Consider the following 25,154-nt stretch of genomic DNA (forward strand, 5'->3'; position numbering starts at 1 on the left):
ATTTTCTTTTCACAATAACAGACTTCGATGGAAGAGGCGAAATCGAGGCAGCTCAGCAGATACAATTAATTCATTATTTATATGGCTCAGCCTAGCATCAAAGCCGTTGCGAAGCTCGTCTAGCGGGGGGACGATTTGCAGTCTCCCCTGACCGCGCATAGTTGTTGCTTCTAGTGAGGGACAGTTGCCGTTTTATAGAAACTGATTAGGCAAATATATCTACCACAGTGAGCGGGTACAGTAGAAGAGGGTGGAGGAGGACCTGACTGTCGGTGTTGTTGTGTGGGTAAACGAAGAGATTAGCTGGCTAGGTACGGCTAGGTGTAGCTGACGTTGCTAACTAAAAGCAGAGGTAACGATAATGGTTTATTGTTGTTAACATAGCTACTGTAGCTAGCGTTACTTGATTCACAGTTAGTTAGCGTTGTTATGCTGACTACGTCTAGTGTGAGAAAGAACGTTAACTACAGTAGCAATCTAATGTTAACCAGCTCTCTCTCTCTCTCTATATATATATATATATATATATATATATATATTACACAAAAGTATGTGGACACCACATGAAATTAGTGGATTCGGCTATTTCATTTTATACACCCGTTGCTGACAGGTGTATAAAATCGCTTACACAGCAATGCAATTTCCACAGACGAATATTAGAAGGGCCTTACTCAAGAACGCAGTGACTTTCAACGTGGCACCGTCATAGTATGCTACTTTTCCAACAAGTAAGTTCATACAATTTCTGCCCTGCTAGAGCTGCCCCGTTCAACTGTAAGTGCTGTTATTGTGAAGTGGAAACGTCTAGGAGTAACAATGGCCCAGCCGCGAAGTGGTAGGCCACACAAGCTCACAGAACGGGACCACCGATTGCTGAAGCGCATAGCGTGTAAAAATTGTATGTCCTTGGTTGCAACACTTTCTACCGAGTTCCAAACAGCCTCTGGAAGCAACGTCAGTCAGCACAAGAACTGTCGTCTGGTGCTTCATGAAATGGATTTCCATTGCCAAGCAGCCGCACAATAACCTAAAATCACAATGCCAAGCGTCGGCTGGAGTGGCTCACCGCCATTGGACTCTGTGGAAACCTGTTCTCTGGCGTGATGAATCCCGCTTCACCATCTTGCAGTCCGACGGAGGAATCTGGGTTTGGCAGAGGCCAAAAGAACGCTACCTGCCCGACTGCATAGTGCCAACTCTAAAGTTTGGTGGAGGAGGAATAATGGTCTGGGGCTGTTTTTCATGGTTCGTGCTAGGCCCCTTAGTTCCAGTGATGGTAAATCTTAACGCTACAGCATACAATGACATTCTAGACAATTCTGTGCTTCTAACTTTGTGGCAACAGTTTGAGGAAGGCCCTTTCCTGTTTCAGCATGACAATGCCCAGTTCACAAAGCGAGTTCCATACAGAAATTGTTGTCAAGATCGTGTGGAAGAACTTGACTGGCCTGCACAGAGCCCTGACCTCAACACCATCTAACGCCTTTGAGATGAATTGGAACGCCAACTGCGAGCAGGCCTAATCACCCAACCTCACTAATGCTCTGGTGGTTGAATGGAAGCAAGTCCACGCAGCAATTTTACAACATCTAGTGGAAAACCTTTCCAGAAGAGTGGAGGCTGTTATAGCAGCAAAGGGGGGACCAACTCCATATACTTGTGGCCACATACTTTTGGTAATGTAGCTAATAGTTTTCATCTCTACTATCTGGCTAGTTTAAAGGTGCAATATGCAGAAATCGCAAAAATTCTAATAGTTCGCCTAAATGTGACAAAACAAACCACTGAGTGTAGAGAATTATTGTACTGTCTTTTCAATAACCAAAAATATTGTATTTTCAGCTGTTTGAAGCTGATGTACATATCTGAAAGTAAAATATGCAAAAATTAAATGTAAGAAAGGGGAAGCATAGAAATGTGCTCCCGAGTGGTGCAGTGGTCTAAGGCACTGCATTTCAGTGTTTGAGCCGTCACTATAGACACCATGGTTCGATTCCAGGGTGTATCATAACTGGCTGTGATTGGGAGTCCCATAGGGCAGGGCACAATTGGCGGTGTCCGGGTTTGGCCGGTGTAGGCCGTCATTGTAAATAAGAATTTGTTCTTAACTGACTTAACTACAGTTAGATCTTTTTTTGTTTAACTAGGTAAGTTACGGCCAAAGACACTCATACTAGCATCCTATTTGATAACTACCTAGCTAGCTAGCTAATTAACTAGTTACTGTAACTACAGTCTGGGTAGGTCCTCCCAAACCAAGTTCATTTTTGTTTTTAAGTAACGTTTTGGGCAAACCGACCAAATTCATAGAAATCTGAGTTATAGATCTGTCATACTCATTGAAACAAGTCTAAGAAGCGGTAGATCTGCTCTGTGTGGGTTTTAACCTTTATTTAACTAGGTAAGTCAGTTAAGAAGAAATTATTATTTGGCCTACCCCGTCCAAACCCTCCCCTAACCTGGATGACGCTGGGCCAATTGTGCGCCGCCCTATGGGACTCCCGATCACAGCCGGTTGTGATACAGCCAAGGATCGAACCAGGGTCTGTTGTGACTCCTCTAACGCTGAGATGCAGTGCCTTGGACCACTGCGCCACTTAGTTCTCATTGGACCCAAATAAAGGGTCAGTGCTATCCGGGATACTTGGAACATCCCTTCCCTAAACCACAACCCTAAGTAACCATTTAAATGTCAACTTCAATGGGGATAGGGACATCCCAAGGGTCCGTGATTGCACGGTCCCCAAACAAAGCATCTGCTCTTTCTTGATTGATCTTGGGATATATGCATTAGATTCAGTCAAATGTGACTTTGCAGTTGCTAGTAAATAATAATTAGAACTTGGACAGGGTTGATTATTTGGGGGTGGGTGACAACTCCGTTCAGTTGTTACTCAATTAATTCTGGTCTTCTATCCCTAGGTTGCGCTGAATCCATCTGAAGTGGAAGTAAAAGATGTGCAATGGAATGTTAGAGTCCATGTCAAAAGCCTTTGAGCTGCTCACCTCAGCTGATAAGCGGTCACTTTCACTGTTGCTCTTTCTGACTGTGGTATCCACTGGACAAGGGTCAGGTAAGAGATCTCTCGTCGTCAGCAAAAGCCCCCCACACATCTCTGTTCCATACATTACTGTTATGCTGCTACAATTCCACTTCTCTCTTTCAGTCTAATAATGCAGGATGTACATTGCCCTATTTGGTAAATTATAACATCGGAATTGGGTTTATTTGAGCAAACAGCTGGCCCACATCCAACACATATGAGCTACACTCAATATTAAGGTGTCAAGTCCCCACATCCTCTCCCTCTCATAGCTGATGAGTAAAAGATGCTGGATGGAGTGCGTGAAGCTGTTGCTAGAAGTCCTCTTCTTGCTCAGCTCCCACTCACCTCCCACTGCCTTTGACTCATTGATATTATATAAACCTCATAAAACCCCCTCATAAAACACACTCATAGAAAGGCCTTTAACAACAGTGTTTTCAAACCAAAATATAGCAGGGGAAAAAACCATCAGAATGCGCTAGCATCAACCATGAGCTTTTGTCCCTCAGGATGTGTGAGGCCATTCATGGTGCAGAACAGCTGGGTCAACCTGACGGAGACCAACAGGGGTTCCTTCCCTGTGGGCACGGTGCTCCAGTACAGCTGTGACCCAGGCTACCTGGCTGATGGGCCCAGCATCATCACATGCAACCCCCTGGGCCTCTGGACCTCAGACCCACCCTGCTGCAAACAGAGTGACGGTGAGTGGCTCTCTACAATGTGGCTACCAGTATGACTCATTGTGAACAGGATTATTTCTCTCCAGTTGAACAACAAAGTTCATACCAAAATGTAGATAATGTAGGATTATAACTTTACAACATGATTGTTGTTTCTGACTAGCAGTGTGCCGGCCTCCGTTTGAGACTGAGAATGGAGGGTACACCTGCCACCCGTCTCCCTGCCACCGGCTAGGCCAGGGCACTGTGATAGAGTACTTCTGTGATGAAGGCTACATCCTGAAGGGAGAGTACAAATATCTTACCTGTCAGGATGGGGAGTGGGACGGCCCCATGCAGATTAGCTGTGTCAACCAAGGATGTGCGAGGCCGTTCATGGTCCAACATGGGTCAGCCAACCTGACAGAGACCAACGGGGGTTCCTTTCCTGTCGGCGCGGTGCTCCAGTACAGCTGTGACCCAGGCTTCCTGGTGGATGGGCCCAACATCCTCACCTGCACCCCCCTGGGACACTGGTCCTCAGACCCACCCCGCTGCATACACAGTGATGGTACTAATGGCTTGACTAAATTCTCTGAATTCATTCCACACACACTAACATATTTGGAAGTCTAAAATGAGTTTTGTGAGCTCACTGATGATGGTTCTCTTGTTTCTTGTCAACAGTGTGTCTGCCTCCATTTGAGCCAGAGAATGGGGGCTACACCTGCCACCCGTCCCCCTGCCATAGACTGAACCATCGCACTGTGATTGAGTACTTCTGTGATGAAGGCTACATCCTGAAGGGAGAGTACAAATACCTGACCTGTCAGGATGGGGAGTGGGACGGTCCCATGCAGATTAGCTGTCTCCTGGACCAAGGTTGGTCTTACTCTTCAGAGTTCAGTGTTAGGTAGCTTGAACTATTCGTTTTTTGTTGTATCAACCTGCAAGATGAAATTTCACTGTAACATTATTACTTTTTTCAAGCCTCAAGCGCGACTGCCAACCTGCACACATTTTGCGTACCATGCACGCAATTTGAGGTCGAAGTATGCTGCTACAATAAACTATCATAAAATAGGCACGTTGCGGTAGTAGGCATGGACGAGCAGGAAACCTATGTTGCGGTAGTTCAGTGTGTCGCTGCTTGGATGGAAACCGACATGGCAGAGAGCTGTTCCGCTAATGTCTTTCACAAAAGGTATGTTAGACTGTTAAACATTAGTAGGCCTATGATAATTAAACCAAATTGAACATGTTTCATTATTTATTTGAGGCTAAATTGATAGTATTTATGTATTATATTAAGTTAAAATAAGTGTTCATTCAGTATTGTTGTAATTGTCATTATTACAAATACATTTTTAAAAATCGGCATCGGCTTTTTTTGGGTGAAAATGTAAACTGACTTAATTTTTGGAGGGGAGAAAAATATGAACAATTCCAACTACTGGATGCAATGTAGTAGTCTAGTTTACCATAGGATATTTGGAATGTGAAACAACTGACCTAGGCCTCCTGAGCGGCGAAGCAGTCTAAGGCACTGCATCTCAGTTCTAGAGGCGTCACTACAGGCACCCTGGTTCAAATCCAGGCTGTATCACAACCGGCCATGATAGGACGGCACACAATTGGCCCAGCGGCATCCGGGTTTGGCCGGTGTAGGTCGTCATTGTAAATAATAATTTGTTAACTGTCTTGCCTAGTTAAATAAAGGTAAAAAATAAATAAAAAATTGCCCACAGGGCAGATCTACTGCTTCTTAGACTTGTTTCAATTAGTAAAAAATATATTAAAAAATTTGAAAAATAAGCTTGTTTTTCCCCCCATAAAATTTCCATCCCTGACCTAATCCATCAAGTTTGACTACTAGGCTACCATTCATTCTACATGCCTTGTCATTGGTGAACAGACAATTATCACATCATTTGCAGCCTACTGTTGACATACAACTATATCAAGAGGACAGATCAAGAAGTGATTAAATAATGCGAGAAGAAAGTAAAAGTGCAATATGTGCCATGTTAAAAAGCTAACGTTTAAGTTCCTTGCTCAGAACATGAGAACATATGAAAGCTGGTGGTTCCTTTTAACATGAGTCTTCAATATTCCCAGGTAAGAAGTTTTAGGTTGTAGTTATTATAGGACTATTTCTCTCTATACGATTTGTATTTCATATTCCTTTGACTATTGGATGTTCTTATAGGCACTTAAGTATTGCCAGTGTAACAGTATAGCTTCCGTCCCTCTCCTCGCTCCTACCTGGGCTTGAACCAGGAACACATCAACAACTGCCACCCTCGAAGCAGCGTTACCCATGCAGAGCAAGGGGAACAACTACTCCAAGTCTCAGAGCGAGTGACGTTTGAAACGCTATTAGCGCTGTCTTTGTTTGGAAGAAATAGTCTTCACAGTTCGCAACGAGCCAGGCGGCCCAAACTGCTGCATATACCCTGACTCTGTTGCAGAGGTGACACATTTTCCCTAGTTAAAAGAAAATCATGTTAGCAGGCAATATTAACTAAATATGCAGGTTTAAAAATATATGCTTGTGTATTGATTTTAAGAAAGACATTGATGTTTATGGTTAGGTACACGTTGGAGCAACGACAGTCCTTTTTCGCGAATGCGCACCACATCGATTATATGCAACGCAGGACAGGCTACATAAACTAGTAATATCATCAACCATGTGTAGTTAACTAGTGATTATGATTGATTGTTTTTTATAAGATAAGTTTAATGCAAGCTAGCAACTTACCTTGGCTTCTTACTGTATTCGCGTAACAGGCAGGCTCCTCGTGGAGTGCAATGTAAAGCAGGTGGTTAGAGCGTTGGACTAGTTAACCGTAAGGTTGCAAGATTGAATCCCCAAGCTGACAAGGTAAAATCTGTCGTTCTGCCCCTGAACAAGGGAGTTAACCCACCGTTCCTAGGCCATCATTGAAAATAAGAATGTGTTCTTAACTGACTTGCCTAGTTAAAAAATATTATAATTTTTTTTTTAATATAATAATCATTATTGTTATGAAAACTTGAAATTGGCCCTAATTAATCGGCCATTCCGATTAATCAGTCGACCTCTACTAAAAACATTTCATTGAGGCCACATCAATTTAATTTAGGATCAAACACAAGACTTCTGTGTTGGCTATGTTTGATATAAAATCCTAGGGAGAGCCCTGATGTATACATTTAAGCATATCTCTTCTAGTTAGTGAAGAGCAGCCAATTACCAAGTACCATACCAGTCTAAAGCCTCACATTCCTACTTAGTCTTCTGTCAACATCATTATTAGGGGGAAAAAAGTGCATTGCTTATGATTTGAGCAGTGTGGGTGTCGCACGTACGCAGTCGTGGGGGCTGGGGGTGGCACCACCGTGCTGAATTGGTACTCCTAAATATTCTTCAAGGTTGGCAGGTCTGGGACACTGTTTGCACTTGGGCTGATTGCCTGATTCCCCTCTTCCAGACAGAGACCCTGCCCTGCCGTTGGGCATACCCACCCTGTCCATCGTGGCCTCCACTGCCAGCTCTGTAGCCCTCATCCTGCTGCTGGTGGTTCTGTTTGTCCTGCTGCAGCCAAAACTCAAGTCCTTCAACCACAGCCGGTGAGTGGCCTGAAACTACAGACATGCTTATTCAGCGTCAGCTATGGTAGACTTATCCTAGCTATTTGTGTACTCCAGGGGTGTGCATGTCTCATAAAACTATCTCATAAGTCTCTAATGTAATGAGTTATTAACACACTGTTTCACTCCTTTCTGGTCCCCCTCACAGTCGTGAGCAGGGGGTGTCAGGCCAGCCTGTGTCCATCATGGTGGAGGGGGTGCAGGTGGCCCTGCCCTCCTATGAGGAGGCGGTGTGTGGCGGGGGGGGTCTGGGTCTCAGCTCTGAGTCCCGGGTCCAAATAGTGTTGTCAGAGGGCCAGCAGGCTGCAGGGACGACTGAGCTGCTCATTGCCCAGGCCGGGCCCTCGACCATCTCCCGGCGCTCAGAGATGGCATTGGTTCACCCAGTACCACCATCCTTCACTTCTTCCCCTTCATCCTCCTCCTGCTGGGGCCCGGAGCAGGCTGCTGCTGCAGCGCCTTCACCCTCCCAGCGGAGGGACTCCACAGGCAGCGAGCAGCACAGCCTGCCCCTCGACTCTGAGATGGACTACTCTGACGGTAGGCCCCCTATCAACATGTCTCTCCAAACAGGCCTCTTCACACATGTATTGGTTGATAATGCATATATGCATACGGCGTATTGATGATTTCTCTTTGTTCCTGCAGATATGCCTTTGTTAAAGGAGGCCTGAATCATGCTGCTGCCACTTGGGTGTACATTAGAGACCTCCAGGGTTGCTGTTGATCGGCTGTGTTGAGTCGGAGGCCTGTATGAAGCTCCCCGCTGCAGCAGCTGCCAACACAAGACTTCCCACCCACCTCCTCCAGGGGCACTAAGTGAGGCCGTGTCATGCTCAGCAGAATGTTACCTCTCCCCCATCCAGAGGAGGGCTCAGAGGGGTTTCACATGTACATAATGCTTAGCCATTTTGTAAGTGTCTGACACTTGTTATTTTAACCATTGGCTTAGCGCAGGGACATAACTGTAAAAGAATGAGCACCCTGTATGTTGGAAGGTCTTTTGGAAAGCTCGAAATGACATTTGAAAATTCTCTTTACAGCATTACATGTTTTTTTTTCAGTGGTTAAACACATTTTATGAGCTAATCATTGCACCCATCACCAATTTGTACCATGTTGACCTGTTTTTACATGATCACTGCAGAACATGCATAACAGCATGTTAGGAATGATGCATGAAGACCACTGGAACTTAAATTGAACCGGTCATTCTCACACATACACAGATTTGACCATTTATGCTCAAACATTTTAACGATAAGGTAAGTAACTTGTGATAATATTCTGGATGGGGTTCTTAATGGCACAACTAATTGATGTCACGATCCATTCTGATCATCGTTTTGAGCGCAATGTTTTTTTTCATGCACTTATTAGATGATTTTGCTGAAGGCCAGTGTTCCCTATGTTGAGGTGCACCTCTCAGCTTATTGACATTGGGTTTAGCGTTCATATCCTGTTACTCATCCCAGTACACCTTTTCCCAGATGGCCTTAGAGCTCCACTTCTATGCACAAAAAGCATCTGTGTTGAGTTTCCTTCCTAAAAAAGGATTTTAAAATTAATGTCAATTTTCGCTCTTCACAGCTCAGTGACGTAACAAATTGGAGCATAGTTGGTGTTTCTTTGACACCTGACAATGTTATACTTTATATTTATTTGTGGGTTGTTTTTAAAATGATGCTTAAGTTAAGATGGGTAAACTAAATTGAGTATTTAGTATATTCATGTCCAGAATGCTGTTGATCAGCCATGGTTGCTTGGATGCTTCCACAATTCTTGAAAAAGCATATTAAGACATGTCTTATAACATTGCCACCTTGGTGGACTCATAAGGACATCATCTGTGGAAGACTAAAGTTAATTGGGCTAACCATAAATAGTTCAAAACAGGTGATTATTGTTATGTACAGAAGCTTAGTGTCATGTCTTTTCAAATGGTTTCAGTTGCTTTGGGACTAAACAATGCAATTGGTGTAAAGATAGTATTTTAATATTTGAAAAAAGCTTTGTTAATTTTATTCTGTAAATACCCTGTTATAATTTTGAATAAATCTAATTTGAGCTGTGAAAGGTTTTGTCCTTGTCAACCAATTCCATTCTTCAACAGTTCCAACCTCTTTCACTGAACTGTTTATCTGTTTTGTGGACTTTCTGCACTAGGTGGCATTGTAATGCACTTTATTTATACTCTTGACTTCTAGAACCCACTTCTTGAAAATTAGATTTCTGACATTTTAGAGGCTTGTTTGTAATTAAACATCACTTTTTGTTTTCATAAAACTGCAACAAAGATGGAGACCCTGTATAGCTTTATGCTGCTTTTATGTCCTCTATAGAAATGACCCCATTGTCAATGTGTATTTGGTTAAAACCTTAATCTACATTATACATTTTTTTATATTTACACATGAACTATAAAATACCTGGGCATAATCTATTGTGTCAAAATGCTGAATATGGGCAGTAGATAAACTATTTAAATTCATATCTTCTCTAGAAATAAAAGCTTGTCAATATAACTACAGTTAGTCTTTTTTTCCTCCAGTTAGTATCTAGTGGCTTAGACACTGCATTCCAACTACAGTATACAGTTGCATTGGTAAAATTGTGCTCCACATCACCAGCCAGTTATGTTGCCCTAAAAAGCCATACATTTGATGTCACTGAAGTGACTAAGCGATGACCAAATTAGACTACCATCTTCTGTTCTCAACACAGCCTGATTGTCTGAGGTGTCCCTCTCCCTTCCGTTGCCTTTCCAATGCTGAGGTCTTGGCTCCTGTCCTGGGCCTGTTCAGTTTGGTCTGCTGTCCTCCTGTGACCGCTCCATCTCTATGGGCCTCTCCCATATGGGACCTATAGAACCTTTACTTCTTCTATTTTACCGGTCACTGTCATGCTATGGGAGAGAAAAAATGGATTTCTTTAGAAGAAAGATTGCCTATATTTTCTCAAACAGTCTGGCACACTGTAACAACAGCAGGGGTAAGGGGACAGTACATTCTCTGAGCCACGCTACCCTAGTGTTATCCAGACAGCTGTGACACTTACCCTCAGCTGGTGGCTTGAAGCTTTAGTAACATCTGAAGAGGATGATGAAAAGCAGCGCCTCGCCTCCCTGGAATATGATGTAGATCAGCGGGAACAGATACAGGGGGCCAATAACCTCCGGGGGAAAGGCCACTTTCAAGATGGTGGAACACAGCTGGATGTTCTGACAGCCTGTCTCCATAGAAATAGTCCTCCTGCATCTGAGAAAATATTTGTTCATGGTTTGCTCAACTGTATATTATTATTGATAGCTATGAATGGATGCATACCCCTTGGCCCAGTCTATCCTTGAACCGATGAATACAGCAGTGCACTTACTGATGATTGACTTTGAAGATGGTGGACATGATGTATCCCAGCAGGTAGCCTGTCAGGGGCATCAGTGCAGCCACGGCTATGAGTCGGGATGAAAGAACCACCCTCGCTGTTCCCCCAATGGAGATGCCTGACATGACACCAATGGCCACAGAGCCAATTAGTAAGATGCTTAGACCAACCTGTGGAGTAAAAGCTCTGTCAAATCAAACGTGCTTTTACAGAGGATGTTTATTAATGTCCTTTAGTAAATAAAAAATGCTATATGAATGAACTAGGATTAGAAACACTATTTTATATACCTTAAGATATGTCATTTTATTGACCAAAAATACAGGATCTGGAGTCAAGCTCACCTTGATGATTATCTGAGAGTACTGTGGTACCCGGTGGTTGATGGCTATGCCAATGGCACAGGGCACTAGGGTCATGATGAGAGCTATGGTGATGCCAGTGTAAGGCACAGCGTTTTCCAAGTTATTGAAGCCATGGCAATATAGGAAGAGCAGCAGAGGCATCATACCCAGGGCCACAACAGTAGAACATGTGGTCATTACAATGCTGTAGGATATAAAGAAAAGGGGGGGTTGAAACTTTTATCATTTCCATTCAATTTTCAATTGTAACTGAGTTTGGTGATATCCTTGCCAAATCTTAACAATAGAAGATGTGTTATCTTTAGTTTAGCATTCATGCTATGTGCAAAATTATTCAAACCTTTGCATTTTTCTGTATATTGAAACAATTGTATAAATGTTTTTGTCCAACATTTTTGTCCAACATGTCCTGCCTAATAATTGTTCTAAATAAAACAAAAACAGTCAGATCAAAATGTCAATGAGTTCACCTTAGGTTCATGTCACCCTTCAGGGCCAGGGCGAAGATGTTGGAGAGGTTTCCCCCCGGACAGCAGCCACAGATCAGCACGGTCACAGCCTCGATGGCACCCAGCTGGAAGATTTTGGCCAGGCTGAAGGCAGTGAGAGGCATGATACCAAACTGGGCCACCACTGCGATGGCCACCCCTTTGGGATTCAGGATATGGGCCTTGATCTTGGAGATCTCCATGGTGCAGCCCAGGGACACCATGGTGATGAAGAGGATGATGATGGTGATGCCACTGATGGCCATGTCCATAACCGGGGAGAAGGGGGACTGGAAGCCAGTGGTGACATTACGAGGTGTGATGTTGTAGGTGTTGCCGCCATTCCAAGCTGTCTCATAGCCATCTCTGTACTGTCCCTCTGTCTGGTTCATGGTACCATTCATCCCAAAGCTGTTCGTTTACTTTATATTTAATGAGACACCGAACATTAAAAAAAATGAAGAAACATATCTATGTTAATGGAGAGCAAATGGTTCTGTGTTGTCTCTTGGACTTGACCAACTGGAGAGTTACAACTCCTCCTGTCCACTCTATTACACTTCAGCCTTGTGATCTAAACTTTGAATGGAGTCTACTCTACATTTAACAGACACTCTTATCCAGAGTGACTTACAGTAGTGAATACATACATTTCATTTTCATTTCATGCATTTTTTTTTTTGTACTGGCCCCCCGTGGGAATTGAACCCACAACCCTGGCATTGCACACACCATGCTGGCGTTGCAAACACCATGCTCTACCAACTGAGCCACGGGTGATGCCATGATGAGTATTACTATTTTTACAATAAGACAGTTTGGTACTAGCTACGTTACTCAATGACACCACACAATTAATATATTTGATGAGACTTGAACAATGCAATCTATGAATGTATTTTGCTACCAGGCAACATTTCACCTCAGATGATTCAAATCTATCCTGCAGTGTTGAATGACTCTGTAGCTATCCTGATGATGACACAGCAGTCCAGAGAGTTAATACACTACTCTATAAATGTATACCATTGTCACTCAGTTCTGACCGTACAGTGGTTAGTAAATACTTTCTTAATGCTATTTTTCTTAAAACTGCATTGTTGGTGAAGGGCTTGTAAGTAAGCATTTCACTGTAAGGTCTACACCTGTTGTATTTGGCGCATGTGACAAGTAAAATGTGATTTGATTTGAGTATTAGCCTTTGTTGTTGCTCAGAGAGCTCTAAGATATTCTCCTTGTGACTTTCAGCTGCTACAGAAGCTTAACGGATGAGGGACAAATGATTGTTCAAAGAATATGTCCCTTTAACTAGAATATGTGACTAAAGAGCAAACATATACATTTTAGCACAATTAATTGGATAAGTACGATTTGTTTTTCTACATGGTTTGCTATCCTAATGCGGTTCCCTAGGCACCCACTGAAGGGCTATTCATCAACCCATGCTATTCAGACAGCAAAAAACAGGCACAGTGCCCCAAAGAATAGAGTGCAGTGGGGTGCCCAATCAAACATGCATTCAGAGGCCTTCAGTAGGGCGAATATAGTCATTTCTTAGAAGTGTCTCAGAACACGTCTCTAATGAAAATATCAGGGCCTGAAAGGATATTTTTACAAAACAGAGTGCAGAAATACACTAAGTACACCAAACACTAGGAACACCTCAGAACAGAACACCCCCTCAGAACAGCCTCAATTCGTCGGGGCATGGACTCTACAAGGTTCAAAAGCATTCCACAGGGATACTGGGCCATGTTGTCTACAATGCTTCCCACAGTTGTGTCAAATCAAATCAAATCAAATGTATTTATATATCCCTTCTTACATCAGCTGATATCTCAAAGTGCTGTTCAGAAACCCAGCCTAAAACCCCAAACAGCTAGCAATGCAGGTGTAAAAGCACGGTGGCTAGTAAAAACTCCCTAGAAAGGCCAAAACCCAGGAAGAAACCTAGAGAGGAACCAGGCTATGAGGGGTGGCCAGTCCTCTTCTGGCTGTGCCGGGTGGAGATTATAACAGAACATGGCCAAGATGTTCAAATGTTCATAAATGACCAGCATGGTCAAATAATAATAATCACAGTAGTTGTGTCAAGTTGGCTGGATATCCTTTGCGTGGTGGACCGTTCTTGATACACATGGAAACCTGTTGAGCGTGAAAAACCCAGCAGTGTCGCAGTTCTTGACATAAACCGGCACTTAAATCTGTTGTCTTGCCCGTTAACCCTCTGAATGGCACACATGCATAATCCATGTCTCAATTGTCTCAAGGATTAATTAGGTTTTATTATTGGTCTTTTTTTCTTGCCCTTACTCATTAGTATTTATGTGCATGTAATGAGATAAACTAAATCTAGATCTACTTTATGTGTAAATTAGATTACTTTCATGCATGTCATGTTTGTGTTTTAAACGTATGAGTCCTGAAGTGGCACTGTAGTTCAACTAGTTATTACATTGTTATTAAAGCCCAATTGATAAAAAGAGAAATAAAGTAGATAACAATCCCAGATTATAATGCAAGTAGTAATGAATTATCATGACACCTCAAGGCACTGTGATTATTTTAAAAGTATTTTCTTACCTTCATTGTGTGCAGTCTTGTGATGTTCAAGTCTCTGGTCCGCTGAGTGCTTTCTCTCTCTTCTCTCTCTCTCTTACTCCCCCTCTCTCTCCCCTCTCTAACACACACACTTTACCCATCCCTCCTCACATTCTTCTATCTAACCCCATAGCTCTCTATCTAGAACCCCCTGTCACATGGCATTATGGTCACATGTTAGGGGGGCTAACTCCTGCGCAACAGGCTGCATCTTCAAATTCATAACAATCATCACATTTCTGTACTCTTTGCCCTCTTACATCCTGGACGTATCCACCTGAATATGTTTGTATATGGGGGATGTAAATGAGACAAAGGAATGCATGTATTTCTTCCCAATTAAACTTTCTTAGCAGAATTTACATAATTGGTTATTACCCAATTATCACCTAAAAACAGCTTGTTCGATATCCAAGGTTAATGATGATGTCAACACTCTTATAAAATGTTTCAGGGCTCTAGAGCTAACATTCAGTACAGCTGAAGATAAGCTGATCACAATACTGTACCAATAAGTTACAGTAAATGCTCATTCACACCTGCTAATATGAGATGCCAGCTCTGTCCCTTGTTTGGCTGTATTTCTATTAGACTTGAGTACCGTGGGAAAGCCCTGTTTAGCGTCAATGGGTCAGATTGTGTGGACAGAGTGTAATTGTTGCCAAAGCACTTTAGGAGGATTTTTTCTACTTGGCATTCATGCACATGTAACAAGTATCAATTAATATTACACAACCAGGCTGAAAGTTCAATGCCTTCGCCTGGCAAAGTTGCTAGTCCTTTCAGTGGAGCCCCTCCTCACTTTATGCCATCCTTGGCAACTTGGGACCTTCCAGTCACTACTCACACAACTGGGCCAGAGATGTCAAATAAGGCTGAGTTGTTGATTTTGTAAACAGTGTTTTACTTATTAGTTCAAAGAAATGTACTCAGAGCATGTACTGACCAGCTTGCAAGTGTCTTCACTGACATTGTCAACCTCTCCCAGGGGCTATGGTGGTCTGCTTAGTTCCCTCCTGTACTCCCTGTTCACACATGACTGCATGGCCGCCATGACTCCAACACCATCATTAATTTGCAGAAGATACAACGGTGGTAGGCCTGATCACAGACGACAATGAGACAGCCTATAGGGGGGAGGTCAGAGACCTGGCAGTCTGGTGCCAGGACAACAACCTCTCCCTCAACGTTAACAAGACAAAAGAGCTGATCGAAGACTACAGGAAACAGAGGGCCGAGCACGCCCCCATTCATATCGACGGCAATAGTGGAGCGGCTCAAAAGCTTCAAGTTCCTCTGTTTCCACATCACTAAGGGTCTATCATTGTTCAAACACACCAACACAATAGTGAAGAGGGCACAACAACGCCTCTTCTCCCTCAGGTGGCTGAAAAGATTTGGCATGGCATGATCCTCAAAAAGTTCTACAGCTGCAGCATTGAACGCATCTTGACTGGCTGCATCACCGCTTGGTATGGCAGCTGCTTAGCATCTGACCGCAAGGCGCTACAGAGGGTAGTGCGAATGGCCCAATACATCACTGGGGCCGAGCTCCCTGCCATCCAGGACCTCTATACCAGGCGGTGTCAGAGGAAGGCCCTAAACATGCTCAAAGACTCAAGCCACCAAAGTCATAGACTGTTTTCTCTGCTACCGCACGGCAAGCAGTAACGATGCATCAAGTCTGGAAGCAACAGGACCCTGAGCAGCTTCTACCCCCAAGTCATAAGACTGATAAATAGTTAGTTATCCAAAGGGCTACCCGGACTATCTGCATTGACCCTTTTCACACTTACTTTTTTTACTCATCACACAGGGTGCAGCTCCTGTTACTATCTGTCACTTTATTCCTAGTTATATGTACATATCTACCTCAATTACTTCATACCCCTGCACAACGACTCAGTACTGGAACCTCTTGTATATAACCAAGTTATCATTCCTCATTGTGTATCTATTATTACGTGTTTTACTTTTCTATTATTTCTCTATTTGCTTTCTCGCTGCATTGTTGGGAAGTAAGCATTTCACTGTTAGTCCACACCTGTTGTGTGTTACAAATACCACATATGCATTCTGATTAAACATTTCATTGGAAACATTTTATTTATGTGATACTATGCTTTGCACGCCATGAAAGAGCTTGAAGAAGAAAAAAAATCGTATTTTCAAACCCAAACCTGTGCTTTTCTTACTTGTTCACATTCCAGTGTTACAAAAATGTTCAGTGATCCTTTTCGCTGTAGTGGTTGTGGAGCTTAGTCTCACTGGGTGCACACAGCACCTCAGGAAACCGGCATTTACTGAAGTAGGCAGGCAGTTCATGAGACCTGTGTCCACAGGCAGTCCCCAAATATGTGCGCTGTTGGATAGTGTTTTACCACATCAAGGGAGCTATGTGTGGGTAAACTTATGCTTTGCAGTTCTTTGGAAAGTTGTAGCTATTTGAGAAATAAATTACTTTGACATTTACTCTTTATATATGTAGTGGGTAATATTTAACACATGCGACTCGTAATAAGACTAAGCAATTAGCCTATTAAAATGCTTATCTTTATCTGACTCCGTTTAACATTATACAAGGCATAAGCTTAAGTTGCAAAGCATTAACAAGCATTACAAGGCATTATTCAAAGCATGGTCAGAGAGAAAAAGAGAGACAAAGAAACCATGGTTGTGCCATGGCCCATAGCTCATGGGCGAGGGAGAGAGAAAGAAAGAGTACAGGTAATGTATTTCACCAGCGCAACATAAGAGAAATAGACAATGACTCTAAGACCATTTATAACATCTGAGTTGTTTCGATTCAAAATCTGAGTTGTTGACCAATAGTATTACTGTAAAGTTAACCTCGAATCAGATATCAGACCTACAGACCTGTAAAGACAACAGAACCTTTGCTTCTCAGATCTGTGACAGTGTTTTTTTTTAGATCAAGACAGAGAATGCTGAATTCCTAAGACAACTCAGAGGAAATCCTTGCATACAGTTGATAAGAAGAGTCACTTCGGGGGCTGCCCTACATATATACAGTATCTTGATCAATAAATATCCGAGGATTCTTTGGAGGAGAGGGGGCAACATGCCAATGGTTGTATGTATGTTGGCCATTGTGTCATGGAAACGGCTGTGAGGGTTGAGGGTAGCATATGGTGTGGCTGGTGATGAATATGACATTAGAAAGAGCTGCAGAAGTACAGAAGTGAAAGTGCTGGTTGTTTTATGGACACTAATTAAGTCAATAGGATGCAAGTTGCCTAGTTGGATTTAGTCTGGCCCTCTGTCTCTGGTAGTGCCTCCTTTGGATATTTATCATTTGACAGTGTCATTCTCTGTACTGCTAAAGAATTGGTGACAAACTTAACTTATACAAGAAGCACCATCGAGTGTTTGTATCGACTGTAAGATCATCCATCAACCATCAGAGGATCACATAATTGCAGAATGTCAGATGGTTAGTAAAATGTATGTTTACTTATCTGATTGATTAGGTGAACAGCAAACATAATCCCATTTATGAATGTACATATTATAGCCATTGTTCTGTGTGTTTTTGTTTTACAGTATATATACAAATGCCAGTTGTGCAGAGTTATTTAATTGATTATCAAATATTATCCCGATCTGTGATATGATTTTTTTTGTTATTACATTTGAACTTTGCATACCCTCAGATTGCAGCAATGGGAATATTCAGGTGCTTGTAGAGAAACAGCAGGTTTATACAGGTCCTATGGAGAGAAGTGTATGATCAGGGTGAGGAGTGGGGGAGGGATGCTGAAACTGGGCTGCCATCTGGCCTCATAATCACAGGCTACAGAGGGAGAGGCCTGGTTATGATCGCCGCATGCTTAGTCTTGTGATCAACGGCCTTTGCAAACAAGAATGATAACCCTGATGCTTAAACAGTTAACATGTATAGATTGTACATACGTAAGCCTAATTCTGAATAACAATAAACAAGTAAAGTCAGCAATGATGATATTACTGTGAGTTCTCATCTGTGTGTAGTTTGATATTATATATATATATATATATATATATATATATATATATATATATATATATATATATATATATAATTAGAAAAAGTAGTTATTGGTCAAAGAGTCTGCCAGCCTGTCTGTCTGTCTCTGTACGTCTGTCTGGATCTCTTTCTATACATATGTATAAATCGCTGAATTAGGATCAGCTATTTCAATGTGTAAGGCAAAATGATCAAAACAGATCCTTGAATAGTTGTAAGGGTATTTTGAGACTTTTCCGTAGCACGGGCGCGTCCAAATAAAGAAGCTTTGTGGGGAATATAGTCCAATTACAGACGGTCACACAATGTTAGGAATCAAACGAGTCACACCAAGGACATCAATACCCATAAAACCTTTCGTCTTCGCACATGCGCTTTACAGACTGTTGTGTCCATGTGTAGGCGAATCACGTGTAGAGAATCCGTTGGTCGTCATGTCCCTGCTGTAGGATTCGTTTCGTTCTTAGTTTCATTTTGGTTGCTAGCTATCGCCTGTGTTAATTTTAAACTATTTACATTTTCTCATACATTTCACCGAAGAATGAGCGACAACGAAGATATCGATGTCGACAGTGACGTAAGTTAGTGTGATTGCGTTTGTATATTTGATTAGGGAAACGCGTGCTTTTCGTTGTTCCCTGGGGTATATTAGCTAGCTCGATGAACTAGCTGGCAGATCAGAAATATTTTTCGACACAGTAGCCTGCAAACCCAATCAGCTGAGTAGTTTGCCAGTTAAACAAAATACATGCATACATGATTACTCAACAAATGATCATTTCAATATATGCATCTATCATAATGTCATCAAATTAACTTTGTTGACTTGTTAGCATTGTAGCTAGCTAGCTAACACGGAGCTTGATTGTTATATTTGAAGCGGTGAACTGAACATCGCTTGCTAGCTGGCGCTAACGTGTCTAGAACAACAAACAGCGAGCGATGCATGTGACGGCAAAAGCAGCAAGCTATGTAGTTAAATATTACCCCTAGAACTCGCTTGCAAGATCAGCTAGTTAATGTAGCTAGATAGGTAAGTCGGTGTAGAGTAGTGGTTCCCAAACAGGAGTACTTGGCCTATCCACAGGGGGTACTTGAGAAGACTCATGAGACCATAGGCTTAATGGTAAAATGAACATGAGGAGGTACTCCAGGCAGAGTAAAATTAAGTTGGTGGTACAGTAAGCGAAAAAGATTGAGAACCACTGGTGTAGAGAAGTGTAACGTTATAAGGGCAGTGTAATGTTTCTAAAGTTAGTTAGCTAGTTATACTTTGCGCTTGTACATTATGTAAAATGATAGATATCTACAAGGCTCGTGCAATTTTTCAGGTTTGATGGGGCGCTATCAACCCTGAAAATATTAACGCATGAAAGGGTAGTCTCATCCCATAAACCAAGGGGGATTGTCCTTTGAAGCAAACCAAATGGTTATGAGCTGGTATCATGTTATGCAGAGGATAAGCCATTCAGAAGTCATGTCATTTTGTGTTTGTACTGTGCACACCATGAGAGGAAATAATGTACATTGTGCCCGTACCATCATAGTTAATTTGTTTAGTCTTTTTGACAGGTTGTTCATACTTTATCAATAGGTGATAAGATCGTGCATTGCATTTGGTGCTGTTAAAAGCAACATAAACACATTTTTTCATAGAGGACTAAAGGAGAGTTGCCCTCACACATTTTGATGAAGCTGGGTGATGGATGTCAGCTCAGGATAAGAACAGTGCTATTACACTGACTCATGCCATAATGTCTTCTATGCATTAACCTGTTAGGGACGGAACGCCTCACCAATATCCAATGGTAGAGCGTGGCGTGCAATACAAATACCTCAAAAATGCTATAACTTCAATTTCTCAAACATATGACTGTTTTACACCATTTTAAAGACAAGACTCTCGTTAATCTAACCACATTGTCCGATTTCAAAAAGGCTTTACAGCGAAAGCAAAACATTAGATTATGTCAGGAGAGTACCCTGCCAAAAATAATCACACAGCCATTTTCAAAGCAAGCATATATGTCACAAAAACCAAAACCACAGCTAAATGCAGCACTAACCTTTGATGATCTTCATCAGATGACACTCCTAGGACATTATGTTATACGATACATGCATGTTTTGCTCAATCAAGTTCATATTTATATCAAAAACCAGCTTTTACATTAGCATGTGATGTTCAGAACTAGCATACCCACCGCAAACTTCCGGTGAATTTACTAAATTACTCACGATAAACATTGACGAAAAAACATAATTATTTTAGGAATTACAGAACTCCTTTATGCAATCGTGGTGTCAGATTTCGGCGAAAGCACATTTTGCAATATTATGAGTACATAGCCCGGCCATCATGGCTAGCTAATTTGACACCCACCAAGTTTGGCCCTCACTAAACTCAGATTTACTATTTTAAAAAAATGATTACCTTTGCTGTTCTTCGTCAGAATGCACTCCCAGGACTTCTACTTCAACAACAAATGTTGTTTTGGTTCCAAATAATCCATAGTTATATTCAAATACCTCCGTTTTGTTCGTGCGTTCAAGTCACTATCCGAAGGGTGACGCGCGAGCGCATTTCGTGACAAAAAAATTCTAAATATTCCATTACCGTACTTCGAAGCATGTTAAACGCTGTTTAAAATCAATTTTTATGCTATTTTTCTCGTAAAATAGCGATAATATTCCAACCGGGCGACGTTGTATTCATTCAAAGGCTGAAAGAAAAAAAAATATTTGTGGACGCACATCTCCAGTGTCACTGTTCCCTGCCTGACCACTCTCAAAAACTCCTGCTGTTTTTCGCCCAGAGACTGCAGAGACATCATTCCACTTTCTGGCGCCTTCTGAGAGCCAATGGAAGCCTTAGAAAATGTCACGTTACAGCAGAGATGCTGTATTTTCGATAGAGATGCCACAGAAGGAGAACAAATTGTCAGACAGGGCACTTCCTGTATGGAATCTTCTCAGGTTTTGGCCTGCCATATGAGTTCTGTTATACTCACAGACACCATTCAAACAGTTTTAGAAACGTTAGTGTTTTCTATCCAAATCTACTAATTATATGCGTATTCTAGTTTCCGGGCAGGAGTAGTAACCAGGTTAAATCGAGTACGTTTTTTCTCCGGCCGTGAAAATACTGCCCCCTATCCCAAACAGGTTTTAATTCAATGCTGCTTGCTGAACCCCTTATAATGCTTGGTGATGAACATGGAGTCATAATACATTTTGTTGGCTGTTTAGAGAGCAGAGGTAGCTGCCAAGCAACCAACAGGTGGTACCATTCTGTCCTCCTTAGAACATGAGACATTAGTGATTTCTAAAATAATATAACAAAGAAATATAGGCTAGAGGTCGGTGGTGATAAGGATCAGAGTGCATAGGAGGTAGTTTGGTATGTATGAGACAGACATTGTCCATAGCAACCAGTATTGTAGACTTCATTACCAACAGTCAGTATTGATTCAACACTTTTATGTCATAAAAATCACGCATCTGTCTATATTATGCCTAACTATTACTACAATTAACTCATTAGCAATCACAATATGAAATGTGTTAAATAATTGTTTGGATTTCGATGGGGATTGAAACAGTCAACTGAACATTGCGTGCTAGTTGGCACACAAAAAAATGACACAAATACACATTTCAACATTGCAGCAAGAACCCCTTTTTTTAACACTTATTACTTAGCCTCATTATTGCTATTTTGGTTGAAGCTGTTTCATCTGTGGATCTCTCGTTGCAGGCAGACAAACGAGCACATCACAATGCGCTGGAGCGCAAACGTAGGGACCACATTAAAGACAGCTTCAGCAGTTTACGGGACTCTGTGCCTGCGTTACAAGGGGAGAAGGTTAGTAAAGTTAGTAATCGATATTTTCTACTTTCCAGCTCTGACTGACTGTAGAATGAATGCTATATGAAGTTGGTAATTTGTATGAAATGTATGAGTGTCCAAATGTATTAATGCTAAATGTACTGCTGTATCAATGATGATCCAATAAGCCTCAACCATTATTTTGAATGGTTTAGTTTTCATTTTCATGAATGATTAGCTCAGTTATGAATCAGTTTGGATTTCTACTTGGTTCCAATAAGTGAATGGTATTTAGCCCGTCTTGAATACCTGGGCCAGCAGTGTATGTTTCACCTGTAATACTGTGATAAGGACATGCAACATTGCCTCATGGCTGAGTTTGTCATTTGTTGCTGACAGCAATCTGTCAAACAGGCCTCCCGAGCTCAGATCCTAGACAAAGCCACAGACTACATCCAGTACATGAGACGAAAAAACCACACACACCAGCAGGACATTGACGACCTGAAGAAGCAGAATGCACTGCTGGAGCAGCAGGGTGAGTGTGGGCTCAAGGCCCAGGGACAACTGCAGGAGGGTGAGTGGTTGGGTCATGGGATCAGAACCATACTTATGCTGCTTTTCAGCTGTAACACCAGTGTTACACCATTCTATTCATCCTTATCTTATACTAGGAAAATTGTGTTTCCATAGCTAGGGCTGGCAGTGAAGACTTGAGAAGAGCAGAATCAAGAATTTCTGCATAATCAAAACAGTTGCTTTGTGGGAACAGTTAGCCATTATTTAATGACAGCTGAAAAGTAACAGTGGCCTGGCTTTGGCCCCAAGTGAGAGCAGGTACGCCAGAGCCGTGTCCCTGTGAGACGCAGGTGCCGGCCCACGTAGACAGAAACAGAAAAGTCCGAACCTTTTGAGTAAAACACAGGTAAATCCTGAATGGAAATGTGCCATTATGGATATGCTACTGATGGCCTTTTGCATTATCCCAATGAACAATGTTTCATGGTGAAGGGAGAGACCGATACTTCTCCTGTTGTTTTCTGACTTGTGTTTCTCTGGGTGATTGCAGTCCGTGCACTGGAGAAAGCCAAGGGGAACACTACGCTCCAGGCCAGCTACACATCCTCTGACAGCAGCTTGTACACCAACCCCAAGGGGAGCACAGTGTCCGCCTTTGATGGTGGCTCTGACTCCAGCTCTGAATCAGAGCCAGAGGAGCCGCCCAACAGAAAGAAGCTGCGTGTGGAGCCCAGCTAGACCCCATCCACAGTGCTATCACTAGAGACTCTCTTATCTACCAGCCCACTCCTCCTGTCCAGTCTCTTTCCAGCCTTCTCATGCCAGTCCAGGAGACAGAGGGAAGACTGTGTGATAGAGCTGCTATCATATATACAATGCTTCAACCTTTCTCTTCCCTCGCCAGCATATTGTCACTCCTCTCATGGCACAGCAACAACTCTCAACACCCCCAAAGTGAGGCAGCTCTGCAGTTTGAAGGAGTTAATGCGTTTAAAACCTAATTCTATTGATTCAGAATTGGATATGGAGGTGACCAGGTGTACAGCTTTAGTCTAGTTTACAACAAATAGCCCAATTTCTCTTTTTATGTCACCTCAATGAACCTGTTCAGAGTTTTGAGACTTAGGCAGACTTTTGAGAAATTGTCCTAAGGAATAGCTTACCTTGTTAATAGTTGTACTTTTTCACAAAATAATTTGAAGTTGCTTTGGAAAAAATATGTAATGCAACCCTCCTGAATCAGTGTAGATGGCTGATGTTTTCCGTCTTTGAAATATTTGTGTAATCAAATCCCTAAATTTAGAGTGATCGTTATATTGAAATGAATTTCGTATCCCATATTGTACATTTTTGTCATTTAGCTTGACCACTTGTCAATGGAGATAGATAGATGAACAATGTTGGCCTCATTTAATATATTCTCATCTCACAGGTTCAACACTTTGTTTTTATTTTTGTTATTCTCAAGGAAATTGAGATTTGAAGAAAAAAAGTTTCTTAAAATCCATACTGAGTGTTACACAATGCAGTTAAAGGTAGTAACCTTTCATTTTTATGAAAGGAAAATAAATCCATATCAGTGTAGTGCATAACACTATACTCTTAAATGTCAATTCTACAAAGAAAAACTTATTTGGAAATATTTGCCTATACTGGGAATGTTTTTCTTTTCTTTTTTTACAGAGATAATTAGTGTGTACAAAATAGATATTTGATTGATTCCATTCCATGGAAATTACAGATATGTTGTACATACTGCCAACAATTGTCTTGGAAGTTGAGGCATACCTTTGCTATGAGACTATTATAAATAAAACTATTTTATCCTTTAGTGCTGTGTGTAGAAGGGAGACCTGGCAAAGAGGGCAGCTTAAAAGTGTATGCCCAAGCATACCTGACTGAGTTTTCTTGGTATTTGTACACCTCTGCACTGTCATATGTGTCAATGTCTTTGTACCACATTTTAAATCATACCTGTTCTAAGCACTGAGTGGCATGGTGTTGGCTGGCCAATTGACACTGATGCTTTGAAGTGCGCACTGAGCACTTATCTGCACACCTGACACCCACTTTTCATGCAGGTACATGCATCTTAAAGGAGCCATCTTGATATCTGGTGGAGTAAATGAATGAGTTTCAGTTTAGGAGAGTAAAGGAATGACGTCTGAAGCATCCATATCAACACTATGATCTCAAAGACTGGTGTTTGTCTAAGGTTGAGAATGAAAAAATGTTGGCAATTCAAAGAAGTTCAAAATGATTGAGATAGCATCTATTTTGTTCAGTACACTAATGGCTTTCAGTTTTTGGAAAATGGGTCAAAATATTGTCAGAAGAGGATAGATGGTAGCAGTGGGGATTTTAGCATGTAAATCTTGGTGGGGCAAACTTTTTTTTTTACCATTTTAGTCATTTGGCAGACGCTCTTATCCAGAGCGACTTACAGTAGTGAATGCATACATTTCATACATTTTTTTGTTGTTTCCGTACTGGTCCCCCGGGGGAATCGAACCCACAACCCTGGCGTTGCAAACACCATGCTCTACCAACTGAGCCACACGGGACCAAATGGGTGCAAGCAAAGCGCTATACAACA

The 25,154-nt window shown here is 41.9% G+C and overlaps 3 protein-coding genes across 11 annotated transcripts; 2 read left to right on the plus strand and 1 right to left on the minus strand.

The window, feature by feature from the left end:
- The first annotated feature begins 26 nt into the window (after positions 1-26).
- LOC106587737 (sushi domain-containing protein 6) lies at positions 27-9,421 on the plus strand. 4 transcript variants are annotated; one of them, XM_014176385.3, is made up of 8 exons: positions 27-352; positions 2,926-3,077; positions 3,560-3,751; positions 3,894-4,280; positions 4,397-4,591; positions 7,186-7,324; positions 7,494-7,885; positions 7,994-9,421. In XM_014176385.3, exons 2-8 carry the CDS (start codon positions 2,960-2,962, stop codon positions 8,017-8,019), a joined length of 1,449 nt encoding a protein of 482 aa, XP_014031860.1. In that variant the 5' UTR covers positions 27-352; positions 2,926-2,959; the 3' UTR covers positions 8,020-9,421. The 4 variants fall into 4 exon arrangements, with proteins under 4 accessions (XP_014031860.1, XP_014032129.1, XP_014031928.1 ...); XM_014176654.3 differs by having other exon boundaries at positions 3,897-4,280; XM_014176453.3 differs by having other exon boundaries at positions 27-311.
- Positions 9,422-9,656: 235 nt separating this feature from the next.
- Positions 9,657-14,313, minus strand: LOC106588052 (hepatic sodium/bile acid cotransporter). The gene is made up of 6 exons (XM_014176747.3): positions 14,166-14,313; positions 11,565-12,004; positions 11,074-11,278; positions 10,721-10,899; positions 10,403-10,602; positions 9,657-10,250 (listed from the first exon to the last, which is right to left on the minus strand). The coding sequence occupies exons 2-5, from the start codon at positions 11,984-11,986 to the stop codon at positions 10,425-10,427; spliced, it is 984 nt and encodes a 327-aa protein (XP_014032222.3). The 5' UTR covers positions 11,987-12,004; positions 14,166-14,313; the 3' UTR covers positions 9,657-10,250; positions 10,403-10,424.
- Positions 14,314-18,605: 4,292 nt separating this feature from the next.
- On the plus strand, positions 18,606-24,389 carry LOC106588122 (protein max). 6 transcript variants are annotated; one of them, XM_082972995.1, is made up of 4 exons: positions 18,606-18,787; positions 21,968-22,075; positions 22,454-22,616; positions 23,109-24,389. In XM_082972995.1, the coding sequence occupies exons 1-4, from the start codon at positions 18,752-18,754 to the stop codon at positions 23,294-23,296; spliced, it is 495 nt and encodes a 164-aa protein (XP_082829121.1). In that variant the 5' UTR covers positions 18,606-18,751; the 3' UTR covers positions 23,297-24,389. The 6 variants fall into 6 exon arrangements, with proteins under 6 accessions (XP_082829121.1, XP_045571807.2, XP_014032379.2 ...); XM_045715851.2 differs by having other exon boundaries at positions 18,609-18,787; positions 21,968-22,084; positions 22,454-22,577; XM_014176904.3 differs by having other exon boundaries at positions 18,609-18,787; positions 22,439-22,616.
- The last annotated feature ends 765 nt before the right edge of the window (positions 24,390-25,154 follow it).

This window comes from Salmo salar, chromosome 01, assembly GCF_965601325.2.
Source record: "Salmo salar chromosome 01, fSalSal1, whole genome shotgun sequence".
Classification (NCBI taxonomy): Eukaryota; Metazoa; Chordata; class Actinopteri; order Salmoniformes; family Salmonidae; genus Salmo; species Salmo salar.

Coding starts and splice junctions, on each gene's coding strand:
- LOC106588052 (XM_014176747.3), bottom strand. CDS start 11,986: ATGAATGGTACCATGAACCAGACAGAGGGACAGTACAGAGATGGCTAT. Junction 10,900..11,073: donor ACTCTCAGATAATCATCAAG/GTGAGCTTGACT, acceptor TTTACTCCACAG/GTTGGTCTAAGCATCTTACT. Junction 10,603..10,720: donor ATCTTCAAAGTCAATCATCA/GTAAGTGCACTG, acceptor ATATTTTCTCAG/ATGCAGGAGGACTATTTCTA.
- LOC106587737 (XM_014176385.3), top strand. CDS start 2,960: ATGTGCAATGGAATGTTAGAGTCCATGTCAAAAGCCTTTGAGCTGCTC. Junction 7,325..7,493: donor AAGTCCTTCAACCACAGCCG/GTGAGTGGCCTG, acceptor TCCCCCTCACAG/TCGTGAGCAGGGGGTGTCAG. Junction 7,886..7,993: donor TGAGATGGACTACTCTGACG/GTAGGCCCCCTA, acceptor TTGTTCCTGCAG/ATATGCCTTTGTTAAAGGAG.
- LOC106588122 (XM_014176904.3), top strand. CDS start 18,752: ATGAGCGACAACGAAGATATCGATGTCGACAGTGAC. Junction 18,788..21,967: donor ATATCGATGTCGACAGTGAC/GTAAGTTAGTGT, acceptor CTCTCGTTGCAG/GCAGACAAACGAGCACATCA. Junction 22,076..22,438: donor CTGCGTTACAAGGGGAGAAG/GTTAGTAAAGTT, acceptor TGTTGCTGACAG/CAATCTGTCAAACAGGCCTC.